This window comes from Callorhinus ursinus, unplaced genomic scaffold (assembly GCF_003265705.2).
Source record: "Callorhinus ursinus isolate GAN/ISIS: 27379988/994484 unplaced genomic scaffold, GSC_fseal_2.0 scaffold101, whole genome shotgun sequence".
NCBI lineage: Eukaryota > Metazoa > Chordata > Mammalia > Carnivora > Otariidae > Callorhinus > Callorhinus ursinus.
Genome location: NW_027397163.1, coordinates 1,026,731 through 1,047,302, shown reverse-complemented (window position 1 = coordinate 1,047,302; position 20,572 = coordinate 1,026,731). Strand labels below are relative to the sequence as shown.

The 20,572-nt window shown below is 39.0% G+C and overlaps 2 protein-coding genes across 10 annotated transcripts in view; one reads left to right on the top strand and one right to left on the bottom strand.

Annotated features, from left to right (window-relative positions):
• Positions 1-20,572, top strand: part of LOC112806790 (uncharacterized) — a 909,505-nt gene that overhangs the window by 381,868 nt on the left and 507,065 nt on the right. The gene's annotated exons all lie outside the window — the stretch shown is intronic.
• LOC112806785 (KRAB domain-containing protein 5-like) overlaps positions 1-20,572 on the bottom strand; it is a 441,696-nt gene that overhangs the window by 309,651 nt on the left and 111,473 nt on the right. Inside the window, exon 6 of one of the 9 annotated variants that reach the window (XM_073889091.1) lies at positions 6,225-11,781. The exons of the other annotated variants lie outside the window; for them this stretch is intronic. Coding sequence (XP_073745192.1) covers positions 10,139-11,781 — 1,643 coding nt within the window. The 3' untranslated portion in view covers positions 6,225-10,138. Of the gene's footprint in view, positions 1-6,224; positions 11,782-20,572 lie in introns of those variants that run through there. 9 annotated transcript variants of the gene reach the window in all.

Here is a 20,572-nt window from a genome sequence, read left to right as displayed (position 1 = left end):
CACAAAATTACACCACTTGTATTATTTGTGAGGAGTTTATGACAATAGAATTGTTCACATTCACAATGAAGTGCAATGGAAGGCGGAATTCTAGCCGTAATGTTTTGTAAAATAACATTTTCAAATATACTTAAATATAGAGAGGTATTTATGACACAATTTGATTTTCACATCAATGAAATATTAATATAAAATACAGAGGAAGAATAATTCAATTTGTACTGAAATAAATATTACATGTACAAAGCACATATAGTGAAAATGGGTCACAATAAATGAAAGTGCAGACATCATTTTGCTCAGTCACTAAAGAAAGCCGCTGACACTTCCAATCCTACATCATCAAATTTAATTATTCTTGCTGATTTAGAACACAAAACAAATATAGATCCCAGGACTTAACTTTCAGAGGTACCCGCATACATAAATCACTACAGTGATCCACTTTAAGGTCAGTAGGGACCAGTAAATCATGGCATGAATGTGAATGAGTTCCTTTTTCCATTAGCGCTGTCAGGCTAGGATTATTATGTTACTAGATTTTCTCAAAAGGACTTCACATTTTCTCAAATATTCAGGAGAAATATATTTTCCCCCTGAGCCCTACATTAACACTGAGGTGCTTTGGTCTTGAATATAGAAGAATGATGAGTTTTAAAATTTCTTTTATAAATTTTTTTTTTTTTACAGATTTTATTTATTTGACAGAGAGAGACACAGCGAGAGAGGGAACACAAGCAGGTGGAGTGGGAGAGGGAGAACCAGGCTTCCTGCTGAGCAGGGAACCTGATGCCGGGCTCAATCCCAGGACCCTGGGATCATGACCTGAGCCAAAGGCAGACACTTAACGACTGAGCCACCCAGGTGCCCCTCTTTTATAAATTTATACAATCTAGATTGTATTGGCCTGAAGAGTGTAACTGCCAAACTTGTACAATAATTGTTATTAAAAATGGATGCAAGAGAAGTTATTAGGAAATGCGGACATACTACACATACAAATTGCTAGTTTAATATATCCCGTTATATAGAGCACCAGAAGTATGCAGTTATAAAGCAAAGAGTTTGTTAGGACTCTAATATTAGTCACCCTCTTACATTTCTTCTGATTAGACACATCACAAATATCAGTTGTCTAAGACTTGGCCCATTTGGTCTCAACCTACGAATATATATGTGAGCAAAAGTTCATATGAAAAGCAATTGCTCTATTTTAAATGTACAAAATAAAATTTCAAATTAAACCGTCATGAGCCAAAAAATAAAAAAAAAAAGGAGTTTAGTTTAAAAGGACTGTGCATATCAAAAAGTTACCTTTAAGACTATGATGGAAAATGCGAAATGACTCTGGAGTATGGCATTTTCATTTTGCAATGAGAGAAATAAGGCATTTGATTGGGAAGACCTCTCTTGGTAAGTAACTTAGCATGTGACAGTTTCATCATAACCTCATTTTACTGAGGACTAGTCCTCTTCTGCTTATAATACTTTACAGAATCTGAGAGGCTTTGTGGTTCTGATTCTGTGCTTGTGTTGCTGAAGTTGTTTTTTTGGATAGCAATGGGAAACGGTGTGTCTGATACATCTCCCCACCTGCCGCCCCTTAGGGTGCCTGTTCAAAACTGCTTGGTGTTCAGTTACTACTCTATTAAAAGGAAGCTGATTTTCAATTGTAATACTTCATGGCCACAATATACTTTAGAGTCAGGAGAAGCACAGATTGCAGATGTGTGGCACAGATGCCTCTTATAATTTAAAAATTTTTCACAATGTGGCCAATTTAAATGCTTAATACATTCTGTAGATGAGATTCTGGGAGCTCTTATAATTTTAAATTTTTTATTATAATTTTAAAATTATAATTTTAAATTATAATTTTAAAATTTTTCACAATGTGGCCAATTTAAATGCTTAATACATTCTGTAGATGAGATTCTGGGAGCTCCTGGGTGCTTCAGTGAGTTAAACGGGGATCAAGGGTCCTGGGACGGAGTCCCACTTTGGGCTCCTTGCTCAACAGTGAGCCTACTTCTCCCTCTCCTGCTCCCCCTGTTTGTGCTCTCTGTCTCTCTGTCAAATAAATAAATAAAATCTTAAAAAAAAAAAAAGAGATTCTGAATGAATCCAAAGACAAAGGACATTAGCTCCTCTCAGTTGACTGGCAGAGTCAACTTCAGCACCCAGCAGCCATCCCACAGGGATTCCCACTCATGATACAAATAATTTAGGTGCTACTCCATCAGGGGAAACAGAAGAATCAGCCACTTAGCATGTGAGCATTGAATTTAGGCAAATTAACTCCAGAGAAAACCAAGACACAAAATACAATCCACCATCTCCAGGGTGACACCTGAAGGAGCAAGACCACTCCAATTAGCACATTCATACACAAATAAAACCCCATAGGTAGTGCCGGGCATCTCAACCCACTAGGATGGAAAATAAACCATCACAATGGGGAAAAAAGTGATGGAGAAAGACCTTCCAACAATCTGGTGAGATTGATGTTTAACACACATACATTACATAGTTTCAAGTCTCTAAGTAAATACAAAATTATACTAATGATCTTAACGCTGAGGTGGCTTAAATGAGGACCCCTTGAAATAATTAATTTGTGTACTTATGCCTCATCATCCAGAGAGCCAACTATTAAACTAAACAAATCAAATGTGATACCTATTTTGACTACTACTTAGAACCTTTTAAAGGAGACACGGAGAGAATAGTAACCACGCAGGAAACAAATAATGGACTTTCTGAAATAGTGACAAAAACAGAGCTAAGACACGTCAAGTAAGGTACAAGTACTTCGCACTGCTGCACCTTCTTTTTATACTTTAAATAGGATGCCAGGAAATGAGGCATTGAAATTAAATCCTCTGCCAGGGAACAAGAATACTTGTCCCCTTAAAGGTCCTTCTAGTTGGACTAAGAATCAAATTAACATGAGACAGATTACCAGGAGAAAATCAAATTAAATATGTGTAAATACAGGGAATCCATATAGACATAGAAATTCAAAAGACTGTCAGGCAAGATGAGGTACAAATGTCAACCCGAACTAAGGAAAAGAGAGTAGGGGCCTGGAGCTTCACAGGAAGGGAAAACACAGGGCAGTAAGAAGAGCAGATATTTGTGCTCACAGATGAGTCACTGAGGTCAACTTTCTCAGTGTTAATAACTCTTATTCTCGGAAGGACCCCCCATTTTAGATTCTTCTGTGTGGTTAAGCGGGGGAGGGAATGTTTTCCTGAGTATGCAGGTTTTTAAGTGCCTTCAACTCAAATTATCCAAAGGCCAAACTGGCACATTGGGTTGGGGGTGAAGAAGCAGCGAAGAGGCTGTCCTTAACCCCTTCAGTTCCCCCATATGAAACTTCCTTGGGACTTTCACATATTAAAAGTTGACCTGGTAGATTGCTTCATGTCACTGATCCAGGACTTTCCTCCAGACAATAGGTCAGTAAAAGTCAAAATCATTTCAGGAGGCAATGATGCAGATCTATGCTTCAAAGTTAGCCCAGGGGTTCAAGTAAGGTTATTAAATGAGACACTGATATGAAAACAAATGAACTCTACTTGATGATTAGATCAAATGTTAAGCCAGGTTCTGATTTCTTTTTATTTTATTTTATTTCTTTATTAGAGAGAGAGAGCATGAGTAGGGGGAGGGGCAGAGAGAGAGAGAGGAAAGGGCAGAAGGAGAAGCAGACTCCCTGCTGAGCAGGGAGCCTAGTGCGGTGCCAGGCTCAATCCCAGGGCCCTGAGATCATGACCTGTGCTAAAGGCAGACGCTTAACCAACTGAGTCACCCAAGCACCCTGCCAGGTTCTGATTTCTAAGGGTAGCCAGTTGAACAGACTTCTAGATGAAACACTGGAAGTATCATTGCATTGAGTGAGGATAAGTAGGGGCAAATTGACAGATGTTCCTTGTTTATTTTTCAAATGCATCTGGTGATACTTAAATGGACCACAGAGCCACAATACTAACACCGTCTATACATGACCTATTATGACGATTTCTTTACATTAAGATATTTATATTAAGTTTGCAGAGCTACAGGAAAAGAGCCAATTTTAGTTCTAAAATGATTCCAAGTAAGAAAGGTAGGAGAAATACCAAAATGTTAGGGGCACCTGGGTGGCACAGTCCATTGAGCATCAGACTCTTGGTTTTAGCTCAGGTCATGATCCCAGGGTTGTGAGCTCGAGCCCCGCATCAGGCTCCACGCTCATCACGGAGTCTGCTTGGGATTCTCTCTCCCCCTCTCCCTTTGTCCCTTGCCCCACCCAACCCTAAAATAAATAAATCTTTAAAAAAAAAACCAAAATGTTAGTTTGGGGACTTAAATCCTGGCATTGGAGGACTCTAGAAGAAATCAGGATGTAGGCCAGTTGATGAATAGTATTAAAATCTAATAACTATAAACGTGTTACTGAGACATACTTTTCTCTATAGTCATCTCCATTTTTACCAAAGATAGCCAAACCAACACTGATTTGATTGCAAAAGCCTAACAAAAACACTTGTCCTGGGGGGCACCTGGGTGGCTCAGTGGGTTAAGCGGTTGCTTTTGGCTCAGGCCATGATCTGATAGTCCTGGGTTAGAGCCCTGCATCAGGGTCCCTGTAGGGTGGAAAGCCTGCTTCTCCCTCTGCCCCTCGCCCCTCTCCTGTGCTCATTCTCTCTGTCTCTCTCGCTCTCCCTCTCAAATAAATAAAACCATAAAAAAAAAAAAAACCCTTGTCCTGATTATTTACATAAATGAGGAAGAATAGAGTTTGACCTATCAAATCTTTAAAAATGGCTTTTCTGGAACTTTTTTTTTTTTTTTTAAAGATTTATTTATTTATTTATTTGAGAGAGAGAATGAGAGATAGAGAGCATGAGAGGGGGAGGGTCAGAGGGAGAAGCAGACTCTCTGCTGAGCAGGGAGCCCGATGCGGGACTCGATCCCGGGACTCCAGGATCATGACCTGAGCCGAAGGCAGTCGCTTAACCAACTGAGCCACCCAGGCGCCCTGGAACTTTTCATAAGGAATCTCAAGATTGAACATTCAATAGCTTCTCCACACCAGGAGCCATGCCATGAACTTGCTACCAGACTTTGTCTACAATAACAACAGATCTGGGTAAATTCCTCTCTTCATGAAGACCCCTAACTATCCCTGGGTTCCTGCACCTCTTAGGAAATTACCTTCCTTGCTCTCCTGGTAAGGCTGCTGGGAACTCCGTAAACAAGGTGTCAGGTTGATATTTCCAAGGGGGCTTTATTGGCTCCATAAAGTCAATCTTAGTTCCTTATAGCTGTCATCATATCTGAATCTATGCAGCTCTTCCTCAGCGATGACATTCTAGTCAAAGCCTTGGTTATATAACCAGTGTTTTCAATTGTGTATCCTACCAATGAAAACAGATTCTTATTGAAATTGCAATTGCAAATACATATATTGGCTAAAATATAATAGTTACTTCGACTTTCTGGATTCTGGAATAATCAGGTAGGGAGAAAAGATAAAATATTTCAATTTGTTTACAAAGGTATATTTTATGCCCTGGTGCAAGTCAGTTAGGAGAAAAGTTTACTTGGGGTGCCTGGGTGGCTTGGATGGTTGAGCATCTGCCTTTGGCTCAGGTCACAATCTAGGGGTCCCGGGATCGAGTCTGGCATCGGGCTCCCTGCTCAGTGGGGAGCCTGCTTCTCCCTCTCCCTCTGCTTCTCCCCCTGCTTGGGCTTTTTCTCTCTCAAATGAATAAATAAAATCTTTTAAAAAAAAAGTTTTCTTAAACCTGTAAAAAACAAAACATTTAAAAGGACTTTTTCCAATTCCGGTTAGTTAATATACATTGTAACATTAGTTCCAGGTGTAGAATAGTGGCTCAACAATTGCACGCAACACCCAGTGCTCAAAACAAATGCACGACTTGATTCCCGTCCTTTATTTCACCCATCCCCCAACCGAACTCCACTCTGGTAACCATCAGTTTCTCCTCTATACTTAAGGGTGTGTTTCATGATTTGCCGATCTTCTATTTTTCTCTTGGCTTCCTTCTTATAGTCCACATATGAGTGAAAATATATGGTATTTCTCTTTGCACCATCCATGTCATTGCAAACGGCAAGATTAAATTCCTTTTTATGGCGGAGTATTATTCCATTACCTCACCCACCCACCCACACATACACACAATGTCTTCTTCCTTCATTAACCAGTCAGTGAATACTTGGGCCTGAATGTTTGAACAGAAATGCTCACTGCCACTGACTGTTGAACCGCTCCTCCAACAAATCCATGGCACAGAGCCAGAGAATGGGACTATACCCATAATGGGGCTGACTGAAGTGAAGAAAGTCCTGCAGAGCACTGCATCAACTTTCATGAAATGTCACCCAGCTACAGTGGATCTAAACTTGATTGGGGTTATATACCTGGGATACTAGTGCTTGGGTGCAACCACAGCACATGCCTTGCTGATCCTGCCTATGCCACCGTCTAAAAGGCTTCTTCATCTCTAAAACCTACTTTGCCATGGGATATTTGTTTTTTAAGAATTCTATTTGAGAGAGTGAGAGCATGAGAGGGGGGAGGGTCAGAGGGAGAAGCAGACTCCCCGCCGAGCAGGGAGCCTGATGTGGGGCTCGATCCCGGGACCCCAGGATCATGACCTGAGCCGAAGGCAGTCGTTTAACAGACTGAGCCACCCAGGCACCCCTACCATGGGATATTTTTTTAAAAGACTTTTAATTAATCAGAGAGAGAGAGAGCACAAGCAGGGGAAGCGGGAGGCAGACCAGGCAGAGGGAGAAGCAGGCTCTGCGCTGAGAAGAGCTCAATGCCAGACTCGATCCCAGGACCTTGGGATCATGACCTGAGCTGAAGGCAGATGCTTAACTGACTGAGCCATCCTGGCATCCCTACCATGTGATATTTTAAAGCTACGCCCAAATGATTATATCATCCAATATCCCTCCTCCATCAATTACCACTGATCTAGAACTGGGCAAACAGTCATCGTTATCCAAAAGAATAGGGTCCTCAGTAACACAAAGAAATTCAATTTAATCATGAAAACACAGTAGGAGTCCCCTACCCTTCAGAAACCCACATTTGCCAATTCCTTATCCCCATTACATGTATTCATCAGATGACACCACCAAAAGCTGTGTGTGCCTTTGGAGTGGCTAGAGGGAGCCACCTCTGTCTGGTTCCCTCCCCACATTGGAAAGAGTTCTTCACATTTTTTTTTTTCTAAGATTTTATTTGAGAGAAAGAGACTGCATATGTAGGGGGACACAGGCCAAGAAAGAGAGAGAAGCAGACTCCTTGCCGAGCAGGGAGTCCGACGAGGGGCTCAATCCAAGGACCCTGGGATCATGACCTGAGCCGAAAGCAGACACTTAACCAACTGAGCCACCCAGGCCCCCCTCACATTTTCTTTTAATAGATCTTTCTAAGGATGGTGCCTTCATTGTGTTTTACAACCCTGTGTTAAAGGTCTGAATACCCATTGGCCTTCCATTTCTCTAATCTCAATTCAGTGTTTACTTAGGAAACTCTAGCCACAGCACAAGCAAAGAAGAATGTTTGTGATGCCTAAATAACTGGAAACAAAACTGAGGATTAGAACTGGAGATCTGGAGATAAATAGGAAAATAAGTAGAAGTTATTTTTCTAAATCCAAGGAGTCAGTTGTGCAACCCAAGAAAGGTATCCTCTCTCCACATGCAGAATTCATGCCAATTATTCATCTTCTGTATTTTCTACCTCTTACTTGAGGCTACAGTATCACTCCTATTGGAATGTTTCTCCTACTTATAGGGTACCTATGACACACCAAGAATTAATAAGAGTGTATGCTTACTTCATAGAAAAATTAAAACAACACCCCCATGTATGAAGCGGGGCACATACCTTTATTTGGGGCCACGGTACAGTGCTTTAACAGCCCAAGACTAAGTCCAGATTGAGTCATTCAAACTAAAACAGGTTTAGGTAAGCTCTGTGGGAGTCTTCTCTAAAGGACACATGAGGGAAAGTCATGGCAGTCAGGGGACATGTTTGCTCATAAGGGTGGACTGGGGATGTGAACAGAAGTTACAGTAACTTGTGATTCTGCAGAGTGTTGTCTAGGGAACACAACAGTGAGAAGGGCAGGTGTCAGTTCAAGGCCCCTGCAAAAGTACTGCCTACATAAAATGTATCCCAAGTAGATTATGGAGTACTTGTCAATAAGACGCCCATATAATCTGTAATATGTCCATGATAATATCCCACTAATTCCTAAGAGGAGAAAATGATACAATAGATGAACTAGGGTAAAAATAATCACACATTATTTAAACTTCAAGGACAATGAAAAAATGGATGACTAGGTATATTATTCAACTCCATTACCAAATATGTGATAGATTCCATCAGTTACCTACAACCTTTAGATAGGTTAACATTGGTGGTGGGATAACACTTCATTACTCATCCATGGTAATACATTAAAAATCAATTATTGTTTTATTAATTAAGCTCACACATGAACTAAGTTATGAATTTCAAATGCACTCTATGATCCTTATTCAAAATACAGAATCCAAATGTTAAAAAGCACTCGTATGCGGATATAATGATGTGGAAGTAGTGACTTCCATAATTTTCAGGCATGAGGTCATTGTTAAAAAATTGGTATATAATTTGTGTATATATAATTATATACCATTTTAGAGAAGAATTAGCTATCCACTTTCTGACATCTGTGAAGATTTCTTCATTTCAACCACATCAACTGACATTCTCTACTTGTAACAATAGCTATTATGAGGATACATCAGTATTTTACTGGACTGCTACCTTTTTCCTCAAAAAACCAGATGGTAAAATATTTTATTTATAATATCCAGGAAGTTCTTTAGCTTTATTAAAAGAATGTTTTTCTGAACACCTCTTTCATGATAATTGACATTAATGTTATAACCGCAAACATCATCTCCATTTAGATTTTCTTCATATATTGTATATTATATTGTACTTCTTCTTCCATGGACAATTAGATATGTGAGTCCCAACAAATGAAGAAGGGCATCTCATATCTTTGATACAGCAACACACGCACTAGGAATAAATGAATTTCATGAAATGATTTGAGAGTACAAATACATTAATATTTGCTAGTCACAAATCCCAGATAGGACAAATGAAAAAAAAAGCACATACTGAAATTAATTATACTAATGTAAAAATCCATCCACTTAAACCTTTGAAGCATAATAGCACATACACTAAGTGTTTAACTTTATATTATTCCTTATAAGGAATATTTTTATGTAACATCTGAATAGATTAATTCCTATACTGCCTTCTACTTGATTTCTGTGATATTTATTGACATTCGATGTTCACTTACATACATTTCTAAATATTTACATCTTTCAAGTTGCTTTCATTTATGTATTCTCTGGTGTTTGCTACAGTGAATATTTAAAATGAAGGTCTTTCCTCATTCATTATGTTTCTAGGGTTTGAATCTAGGATGCATTTTGGAATACTGAGTGACTGAATTCCAGTTAAAGGCACTGCAACTTTGTCTGAATTTAACAGTTTCTATCCTGTATGATAATTATGATGTTGAGCAATTTGTGAATTCCAGCTAGAGGCTTGCGACACTCCTTATATTATAATCTTTCTCCTCAGCATACGTGCTGCCGAAGCGACCACTCTTTCTCCTCGGTATAAACTCTGAGATACAGACAAGGGTTGAGCAGTTTAAAAGTTTCCCCATGTTCTTTACATTTATAACTTTTTCCCCCGTATGAATTCTGTGATGTTGAATGAGGCCTGACCTCTTATGAAAGACCATGCCAAATTCTTTGTATTTGCAAAATCCACTCCAGCATACATTCTCTGATCAGGAATCAGGGTTTAACATTGCTTAAAGGCCTTGCCACATTCTTAACAATTTTATGGTTCCTCTCCACTATGAATTCTCTGATGTGGAGTAAGGGGTGAGTAGTCTTTAAATGTTTTCTCACATTCTTTTACATTTGTAATGTTTGTTCCACTATGAATTCTGTGGTAATGAGTAAAGGTTGAACAGTGATTAAAGGCTTTCCCACATTCTTTACTTAGGTAAGGTTTCCATCATCAAGTATGAGTTCTGTGATGTTGACGCAGGTGTGAGTGCTGGATAAAGGCATGGCCACATTCCTTACATATGTAAGGTCTCTCTCCAGTATGAATTCTGTGATGTCGAGTCAGGTGTGAGTGCCGGTTAAAGGCCTTTCCACATTCTTTGCATACGAAAGGTCTCTCTCCAGTATGAATTCTGTGATGTTCAGTAAGCTTTGAGTGCTGGTTAAAGGCCTTGCCACATTCTTTACATTGGTAAGGTCTCTCTCCAGTATGAATTCTGTGATGTCGAATAAGGTATGAGTGCCGGTTAAAGGCCTTGCCACATTCTTTACATATGTAAGGTTTCTCTCCAGTATGAATTCTGTGATGTTGAGTAAGGTTTGAATGCAGGTTAAAGGCCTTGCCACATTCTTTACATATGTAAGGTTTTTCACCACTGTGAATTCTGTGATGTTGAGTAAGGCTTGAGTGATGGTTAAAGGCCTGGCCACATTCTTTACATTTGTATGGTTTCTCTCCAGTATGAATTCTGTGATGCTGAGTAAGGTTTGAGTGCTGGTTAAAGGCCTTGCCACATTCTTCACATTGGTAAGGTTTCTCTCCAGTATGAATTCTTTGATGTCGAGTAAGCATTGAGAGCTGGTTAAAGGACTTGCCACATTCTTTACATTGGTAAGGTTTCTCTCCAATATGCATTGGTTGATGTTGAGATAGTGTTGAGTGCCAGTCAAAGGCTTTGCCACATTCTTCACAAATATAAGTTTTCTGTCCAGTAGCGACTGTGTTATGTATGTTTAGTCCTGATGCTTGGCTAAACATGTTCCCAGGTTTATTACATCTGTATGAGTTTTTTTCCATGTGAATTCTCTGATAATCACCAACATTGGAGGACTGGTTAACGGATTTCCCATATTCATTATATTTATAAGGATTCTCTCCCAAAGGGATACTCTTATATATAATAAGGTTGGAGCTTTGATAAAACACTTCCTCAAATTTATCAAAATTAAAATGGTTCTCTGGGAAATGAGTCCTCACAGGTTTATAAACATTTGAACACTGGTTAAATTTTCTTGCAGATTCGCTACATTGAGCAATTCTGTTTTCATTGAATATGTTCTGGTAATTTTGTAGAGTCAACTCCCCGGTGAAGGACCTCTCAAATGGATCCCACATAGCACTTTGTTCTTCATTTTTAAATCTCTGATTTTCAGAAATATTTGACTCAAATGTCAATCCAATCCTACTTTCAAAATGGTTCAAATAATTATTTTCAGCATGAACTAGATAACTTTCCAGATTTTCCAAATTTTCGTTCTCCAGATATGTATGTTTGACCATTTGATTTAAGCCCTTGCTTACAGACACAAACTGCTTTGCAGAAGAAGCAGGATTAAGAAGGGATGTTTTCCAAAGCGTTTTATATCCTTCATCATTTTGGGCAGTGAGATTCATATTATGGACAGTTGTCTCAGTTTGGATATGTCCTTCATGATATCTTTCATGCCCTTTACTCTCCCCATCATTTTTCCAGTCTATCATTAAGTGTAAATCCTCAAGGGCACTATGCTTATATCTACCCACTGCCACGTTTTGGAAAGAAGCTTCTATGCACAGCTTTGGCAGGAAATTCTGGGTGCCATTTGAAGATACAGCTGAAAGATATTGAATAAGAGAAAAGTAAAATCATTCCACTTACTACTCTCAGATGAATATAATGAAAACTTCTAGTATGGAAAAATAAAATCAATCAGAGAACTTCAGCAAGATGGCTGAGAAGGAATCATCAGGACTTCATTCCTCCAGGGACACATAAACTTGCAGACATATACCCGTAACACAGCCTAACATACGGTTCTGTAGTATGGTCATGCTGGAGCACACATCACTTTCCTATACCTAAAAAATCAGGAAAAGTACCAGTCGAGCCTAAAATTAGCAGCAGGAACTAAATTTAAACTTAAAATACAAATAAAACAAGATATAGCAAAAACAGAAAAATATCAACAATAGGAATAGTTTGTGTTCAGAAAAGAGCAAAAGCATTGACATACTTTTAACTAAATCAAGTAAGAATGAAAGAGAAGACCAACTAAAATCAGAAGTGAAGACGTGAAAGCACAGTATAACCGATACCATAGAAATAAGAAAATTATAAGAGGTGATGATGGATAATTATATGCCCAGAGATAGATAACCAAACAAGGTGTATAAATTTTTAAAAAAACGTACAATCTATGTGACTCCATCATGAATTTAAAACAAAACAAAAGAAAAACCCTGATCTATCAATATGGTAGATTGAAGTAAATTGAGTAGATTGAAAAAGAAAAAAAAAAAAAAAGTCCAACAAAGAGAAGTCCTGTGCCAGATGAATTCACTGGATAATTCAAAGAAACATGTAATGAGAAAGTATTTCAAATCCCTCCAGCATTTCCAAGAGGTGAAGAGAAGGGAAATTATCAAACACTCTGTGACACCAGCATTACCACGTTAACAAAGCCAAGGAAGATATTATAAGCAAAGAAAACTACAAATTGCTAAATTAAAGAATAGCCAGGTAAATGCAACAATAAAAGGAAGCAGACCAAATCAAAAGCACATTTTACTATTTTACAACATAATCAAGTGAGAATTCTTCCTGGAATCCAAGTGTGTTTCAATATACCGAAATCTATAAACTTAAGATTGCACATTAATAGAATGAAGATCAAACATGACATCATATTAATTCATGTAGAACAAGAATGTGAGCATACGGGACACCATTTCATGATTAAAAATACTCAATAGTAGGAATAGAAAGAAACTAACCCCACCTAATAAAGGCCATATATGTACAAAAAGCAGATATCTAACATATTTGATAGTAAAAGACTGAAAACTTCTCTATAATCAGACACAAGGCAATAAAGAGCCTTCGTCACTTCCAACCAACATAGTACTAGATATTCTAGTCAAAACAATTAGGCAAGAAAAAATACATAAAAGGAATCCAATTGAAAAGAGAAAGAAAGCTATCTCTGTTCACAGATGACATGATCAACAGAAAACCCTAAAGAGGGGCACTAGGTGGTTCAGTTGTTACGCGTCTGCCTTTGGCTCAGGTCATGATCCCAGGGTCCTGGGATCGAGCCCCGCGTCCTGGGATCGAGCCCTGCATCGGGCTCCATGCTACGCAGGAAGCCTGCTTCTCCCTCTCCTGCTCCCCCTGCTTATGTTCTCTCTCTCGCTGTGTCTCTCTGTCAAATAAATAAATAAAATCTTAAAGAAAAAAAAAAAGAAAACCCTAAAGAATCCTTTTCATTTGTATGCTATTTCATTTTTTTATCATCACTTATATTGTTTATTTCTGCCAATTTTCCCTAGTAGACGTTCCATTTTTAAATTTTCTTATGCTTAAATGCTTAAGAAAAGAAGTTCAAATAAGCAACTTAATATTATACCACAATGAACTAGAAAAGAAGAAACATCACTGATACTTAGATGAGGAAGTAAATAACAAAGAAAAATCAGAAATAAACAGATCAGAATAAATAATAACATAATATTGAAAGTAATGCGGTCTCTAGCAAAATCCAAATGCCATTTTTGGCAGAAAGAACAAAACCCCTCCTAACATTCATATGATGGCACAGGATAACACATACCCAGAACAATCTTGAAAATGAAGAGTTCATTGGTGGCACCACAGTTCCTGATTTAAAACATATTACAAAGACACAGTTAACAAAATAATGAACTATAAAGATAGGCATAGACTAATGGAAGAGAGTAGGTGAGCTAGAGGTCTACTTTTTCAGTATTAATGTGTATGACAATTAACTGAAGATCTTGTTAAAATTCATATTCTGATTTGGATTTCTAGGTTGGGTCTGAGTTTCCATATTCCCCGCAAGCTAGTAAGTGATGCCAACATCTTAGTTCAAGAGCCACAATATTAAATTAAAAAAAAAAATAGAGAAAATCATGAATGATTTTGAACTTAGAGAATATTGTAAAAATTACAACTTCTAACATCAAGAACAGAAACAATTCCTCTTGAACATATACTACCCACTACATAACATTCTAACATTTTTTCATAAATTCACCCATGAATCCACACTAACCTATGTGAAGAGTAGAATTGTTCTTCATCTTTCAAAAAAATATCTTGGCAAAACTTCAGTAATAGTAGAGCCTGAGTTTTACCCCAGATTGACGTTGAATTCATGTAAAAGGAACAGAGACCAGTATACAGAGGCACCTCTAAAATGTTCACAGTAGGTTGCAAAGTGACAATGGGAATGCAAACATGATTAAATCACAGAACATTATCAATTAAAAGAGGTAAGGATAAAACAGAACACAGAAAAAATTACAAATAAAATTAAAAAGAATAAAAATGATAGACCAAAGTTTTTTTTATTGTCCTTGAATCTAAGAAATGTCTTCAGGGGCATAAAACTTACAAATCCATTTGTGGATGAAGGGTTTTGTTGTCTTGCAAACACACCACAGAGACAAACACACAATGATAGAAATGAAATACCTATTGTTTTTGAGTGTCTTATAGTATTGAAAGTTTTTGCTCATTTACCTTTGTGCTGAGTTAAATCTTACAATTTTAGGGCAGTGGAACATGTATGATGCATGCTTTCCTTCCACAGAGCAACAGAGAAATGCTAAGGAAGCGGTCTCAGGAGAGAGCCTTCATTTTGAAAGCAGACTACAAAGTGGAACAGAAGGGCGTTTCCAGATTAAATGAGATGATTTATGCACATCTTTCAGTAAATCCTCCCAAGGTATGTGATGATAAATGAGAAAAATTATTAATCTTATAGTGGAGGGATGTGACATACAGGGCAGCGGAAATCAAGTGCATGAACCTGTAATGGGTCACACTGGTGTCAGGTGCCTAAGGTTCTTCAAAGGAAGCATAAAAGTGCTATGAAATAAATGTCTAAAACTACAACTAAGTAAATCATAATCTAAATGGAAACCTGAAAACATCCATTTCATTCAAATATCAAGTCACATATAGGACCCATACACTGTAATCTGGAATAGTGTATGTAAACTATGTCTTTCGTGTGTGATCACAGACTTTCACAGGCTCCTCTTTGCATTCTGATCAGCTCAATCACAGAGGCTTTTCCTGAGATCCAGACATGGGAGGTTAACCGATGTACAAGAATCGCGGAACTCTCATCTCCTGTAGGTACCCTGCCCTCACTTCCTAACATCCTTGAGGGTTCCTCAAACACTGTGGGATTCTCCACTGCAACACAGATGGACTGGGAGTTCAGATACAAGTCCCAGTCCTCATGTTGACTGATGTCTTCTCCAATTTTTGTCTCTCAAGGATGATGTTCTTCTATTCTAACCTGTGAGGGCCCATAGCAAGGTACATCTATGTACAAACGTGAATGATCTAGGGGCGCCTGGGTGCTTGACTTGGTTAAGAGACTGACTTCAGCTCAGGTCCTGAACTCAGGGTCCTGGAATTGAGCACCCAGTAAAACCCCATGTGGAACCCCGCAAAGGGCTCTGGGCTCAGCAGGGAGTCTGCTTGTACCTCTGCACCTCCTCCTGCTCTCTCAATAAATAAATAAACCTTTAAGACAACCAAACAAACACAAAGTTATTGATCTACTCAAGTGGAGGAAGAATAGGCAAAGTTCATTTAACACCAGAGCTGAATCCATGGCTCCCTTACCTCATTTATCTCTCAGGTTTAACCAAAGAATGATAAAAATGATTCCTTTCTAGGTGGTGGAGAAAAACAAGGAGGCAGCACACCTCACATGGGAACCAAGAGACTGAATCAAGGCTGCATGGAATCCAGCTTCAGTTCAATGAAGAGCACTAAGTATACTTAAAACAAAAACAAAAAATACTTCTGTAATCTGAAGCACACTACCAGTTCCGGGCAGTCAAACCTTGAGAATGTATGCTCCACACAAAATTCCAGGTCTGCATCAGAGAAGATGAACAGTTTCAAAGAGTCTCTCAACTTAGGGAAGAGGACCAAATAGGTGGGCCTGGAGTCCTTCCCTCCCTTCACTTTTCATTCAACCTAGTGTCACTCCTGCAGGGTGAACAGGATCCGCCACTCCTCTCTGGGGCTCCTTTTATTTCTCCTTCTTCCTGTCACCACGCCGAACATATTCTTGGAAACAGTTCCCACTTTGACAAGTAATGCAGGAACAATCTGCTTCTGGTGCAACAGTGGATTTCGTAGCATGGACAACACAGATTCCGTAGTCTTTAAAAACACCAAGTTTTCCCTACACTTTTACTAATGCCCACTGCTTCAGGGTACAGAATCTCTTCTGTTTTCCATGCAAGCCTCCTCCTAAAAATTGACTTTGCCTAAAATCAACACAGGCAGGAAAATCAGTTGCCCTTTCCAATATCCCCAAAAGAATTCACTCATACAGAAAAGCCTTCATGAGACATGTGGTCATTGTTACATACATGTTAATGGTTGAGAAATGAGAGAGAGCACCTTGTGGGAAAAACAATTTAAGAAGCTCTAACAAAAATTACTGTTCTTCCATCTACCTCCCAGGTTAGCCTGTGGGGACTCTAGGCTCTCCCATGTCCTCCTGTTTACTTCTCCAACCTGCTAGACACACTCTCCTCCACAATTCACATTTTATCCATTGTGTTATTTATAAATTTGCATTCCTAAATCTATATCCTACCATGAATACCTAGGATTAGCTTCATCTGGAGAGCAGATTCGCTTTCTTTACATGCAAGTTCTGAAGAAAGTAGTTGAACCTATATATAAATATATATACATAAATAAATATGTATATATGTATATCTGTGTTTATTTATTTTGAATAAAGTCCATCAATAACCCTGAGAACTATAAAAATTCCATGACTACACACATTCTGTAATGTAACTAGTTGGACTCTCACAATTTTCCAGTGCTGGCAGAAGACAGGAGACACCCAGATCAAAGTCCAAGCATCTTATGGCTCACGACACAGCAAACATCAACATTTTGATCACACCGATTTTACTTGCCAGCTTCCCACCCACAATTCCTACAGGTAGATGCTGCACATGCAGTGGGTTTGTGTCATATCTGTGAGACTCTGAGCATAGGAAACCCCAATATCTTAGAGGAACATCTAGCTTATCTGTCCAAACTTTTGTCATGGAAAGAGACGTCTGTTTTCTTTTACAATAAACAAATCTGTCCTCTACCCAAAAGTCAGATACTATCACTATAGTCCAAAGCCTTTTTATACACAAACATCAATGGAATGACAATTAGAATAAAAATTTTCAGTGCCTCCATCCATAACACATGGAGAAACTTAAAACCATAGAGAATCATCTCCCAACAATATCTACCAGTCAGTTTGACCCTGGCACAGCTCTTGCCTAATTTCCCATATGTACACCACCTCATTAAACATTCATTAATCTGACACAGGATCTGGGGTAACATACAGTCAGTGTGCATCAAGAAACGTTTTCCAGGGGCGCCTCGGTGGCTCAGTCGTTAAGCGTCTGCCTTCGGCTCAGGTCATGATCCCAGGGTCCTGGGATTGAGCCTCACATCGGGCTCCCTGCTCCGCGGGAAGCCTGCTTCTCCCTCTCCCACTCCCCTGCTTGTGTTCCCTCTCTCGCTGTGTCTCTGTCAAATAAATAAATAAAATCTTTAAAAAAAAAAAAAAAGGAAGAAACATTTTCCAAGGCTATGATCAGCAAGAAACATGCAGAAGAATCAGGTGAGCTGTATCATACACTTCTGCAATGTCACCGTGTGTCTCGCATTCAACCAAGTGAAGAAATCCAAATTCCCATGAGGGTCTACCTTAAATTTCTATAGTGAGCCTTCTAAGGGACATGGGTAAATAAATACTAAACTGTGTGGAAGCATACACCTTACGGGTATGAGATGTATGTACAGGATGAGAGGATACTGTACTCCTTACCCAGGCAAAGTACATAATGGATACACTGCAATCATGGATTATTACAGTAAAAGGACTGAAAAATGGAAAACACATAAAAATTAGGGCACAGGATTGGGGCAGAGGTGTTTATCAACCATTATTGGGGGAATATTAAAGCACAGGCCCAAAAGATGAGCGAGATGGTGTAAAGTAAAACACAGGTGGTCACAAGGAAAAAAATACTTTGGGCGGCCCTGAACATAGGTGAAGATCTGGAGGAAACGATCCTACGAATACACTTGACCCACTATGTGTGCCTCTACTGGATGGAAATCAAGGAACCTCTGATCCAGATCATGAGCTCACAACATGATTTCAAGGAATAACAATGCTGTATACACCAAATTATGATTTTCTTCTGATATTCATGATAGTTTCCAAAATTCATTTTCCTGTATGCTGTTTTGCTGCCTATTTGGCAGTGACAGAAGAAAATGAAAAATTCAATGTACCTGGAAGCTTCTACTTCAAGCTCCTTCTAACAAGCAGCTAATCTTAATGGTCTGGAAGACACCCAAGGCACACATTGTACCACAGTGGACACACCCCTGGCCACTCTGTAAACATACCAAATAAGTGTGTATCTAGAACCATGGCAGAAATACTTTCACCCATAATCTGTCACTGTGGGTGGGACTCCTTTAGAGACAATGGCCAATGAGTTCACTATACTCCTGTGTCTGGCAATAAAACCTGTAGAACTTTACCTCCCAGTGAAGGAAGGAGAGAGATAATGGTAAACCAGCTATGAGTTTGCCAAGATTCCAGCTACAATCTATAACAAGTAAATTTTTGCTACTGCCAAGCCTCTGGAGGTCATTCCGGTATGGGAAATAGGAATAATCATTCATCAGAGCAAAGAGGTACATGACATCAAAACTGACATTGTGTGTATGGTCCTGGGAGATGGCTAAACATCACTAGAGACAGGAAAAGATAGAGACAGATCACAGGAGAAGTCTGCTCCAAGATTGTGGTGATGTTAATGCATGTGAAGAGTTGTGCAAGCAAATGAAAAGAAAGCACAACAGAACGTTTTCAGAATACATGTCAATTTGTTCTCAAATTGGATGGGAAAAAAGAAAAAAGAATATAAAACTTCAATTACTACACAAACCATGCAACACATTGATTTTTAATAGACTTCTGATTGAAATTGTAAAGATAATGATTTTTTTAGAAAAACACAAAGGATTCTATCTCTGTGGTCTTGGTATGAGAGAAGATTTCTAAAAATGAGAAAAATCACTAACCATTAAAGGTGAAATGAAAAATTGGATTACATTAAAATTAAGAACTCAGGGCACCCGGGGACTCAGTCAGTTAAATGTCCAACTCTTGATTTCAGCTTGGGTCATGAGATAGAGCCCCGCATCCAGATCCAGGCTCGGCTGGAGTCTGCTTGTGATTCTCTCCCTTTCCCTTGGCCCCTCCCCCTGTGCGCGCGCTCTTTCTCTCTCTCAAATAAATAAATAAATCTTAAAAAAATATAAGAACTTCTCTGAATCACAATCTCTAAAGATAAAAATATAGGTAGAGTAAGAAAGAAGACAAAGGACTCATTCTCAGCATATACATAAAACTACAAAGCCTAAAGAAAAAGATATCACAACAATTGGGGTCCCTGGGTGACAGAGTCCCTTAAGTGTGGGACTCTTGGTTTCGGCTCAGGTCGTGATCTCAGGCTCATGAGATCGAGCCCCACGTCAGGCTCCATGCTCAGTGTAGAGTCTTCTTCAGATTCTCTCTCCCTCTGTCCCTCCCGGTTTGTCTCTGTCTAAAAAATAAATAACTCTTAAAAAAAAAAATCATGATAGTAAAAAGGGACAACTAATTAGACACTTGGAAAAGGAGACTATCCAAAGGTTAACCCAACTCCATACTAACAGGAAGCAAGAACAACAACAAAAAAGCAAAACCACCGGGCGCCTGGGTGGCTCAGTTGGTTAAGCGACTGCCTTCGGCTCAGGTCATGATCCTGGAGTCCCGGGATCGAGTCCCGCATCGGGCTCCCTGCTCAGCGGGGAGTCTTCATCTCCCTCTGACCCTCTTCCCTTTCATGCTATCTCTCATTCTCCCTCTCTCAAAAAAAAAAAAAAAAACTTTAAAAAAAAAAAAAAAAAAGCAAAACCACCACTTGGTAACATCACATAGCAACCAGAAGCTGACTGTGAAAATGCCATAAACTACCAAGTTTCAGAAAATTTGTGGATAAACCAGAAACCCATAAACTGCTGGTTTGGGTGAAGACTGGTACAAAATGTTTGCAAAGTGTTTGGTAGTATCTCTGAAAGGTGAACATATCTAAACATATTTACCAACAATGCACTCCCACATATATGGGCAGCAGATATTTGTACGTTTCACTAAAAGACAAACTACCGATTTTACATGCCAGTACTGTTCGTGATAGTCCTACACTGAGAACCATGCCCCTGTCCAATAACAGTCGAATGATGCAGTCATTTGATATTCACAA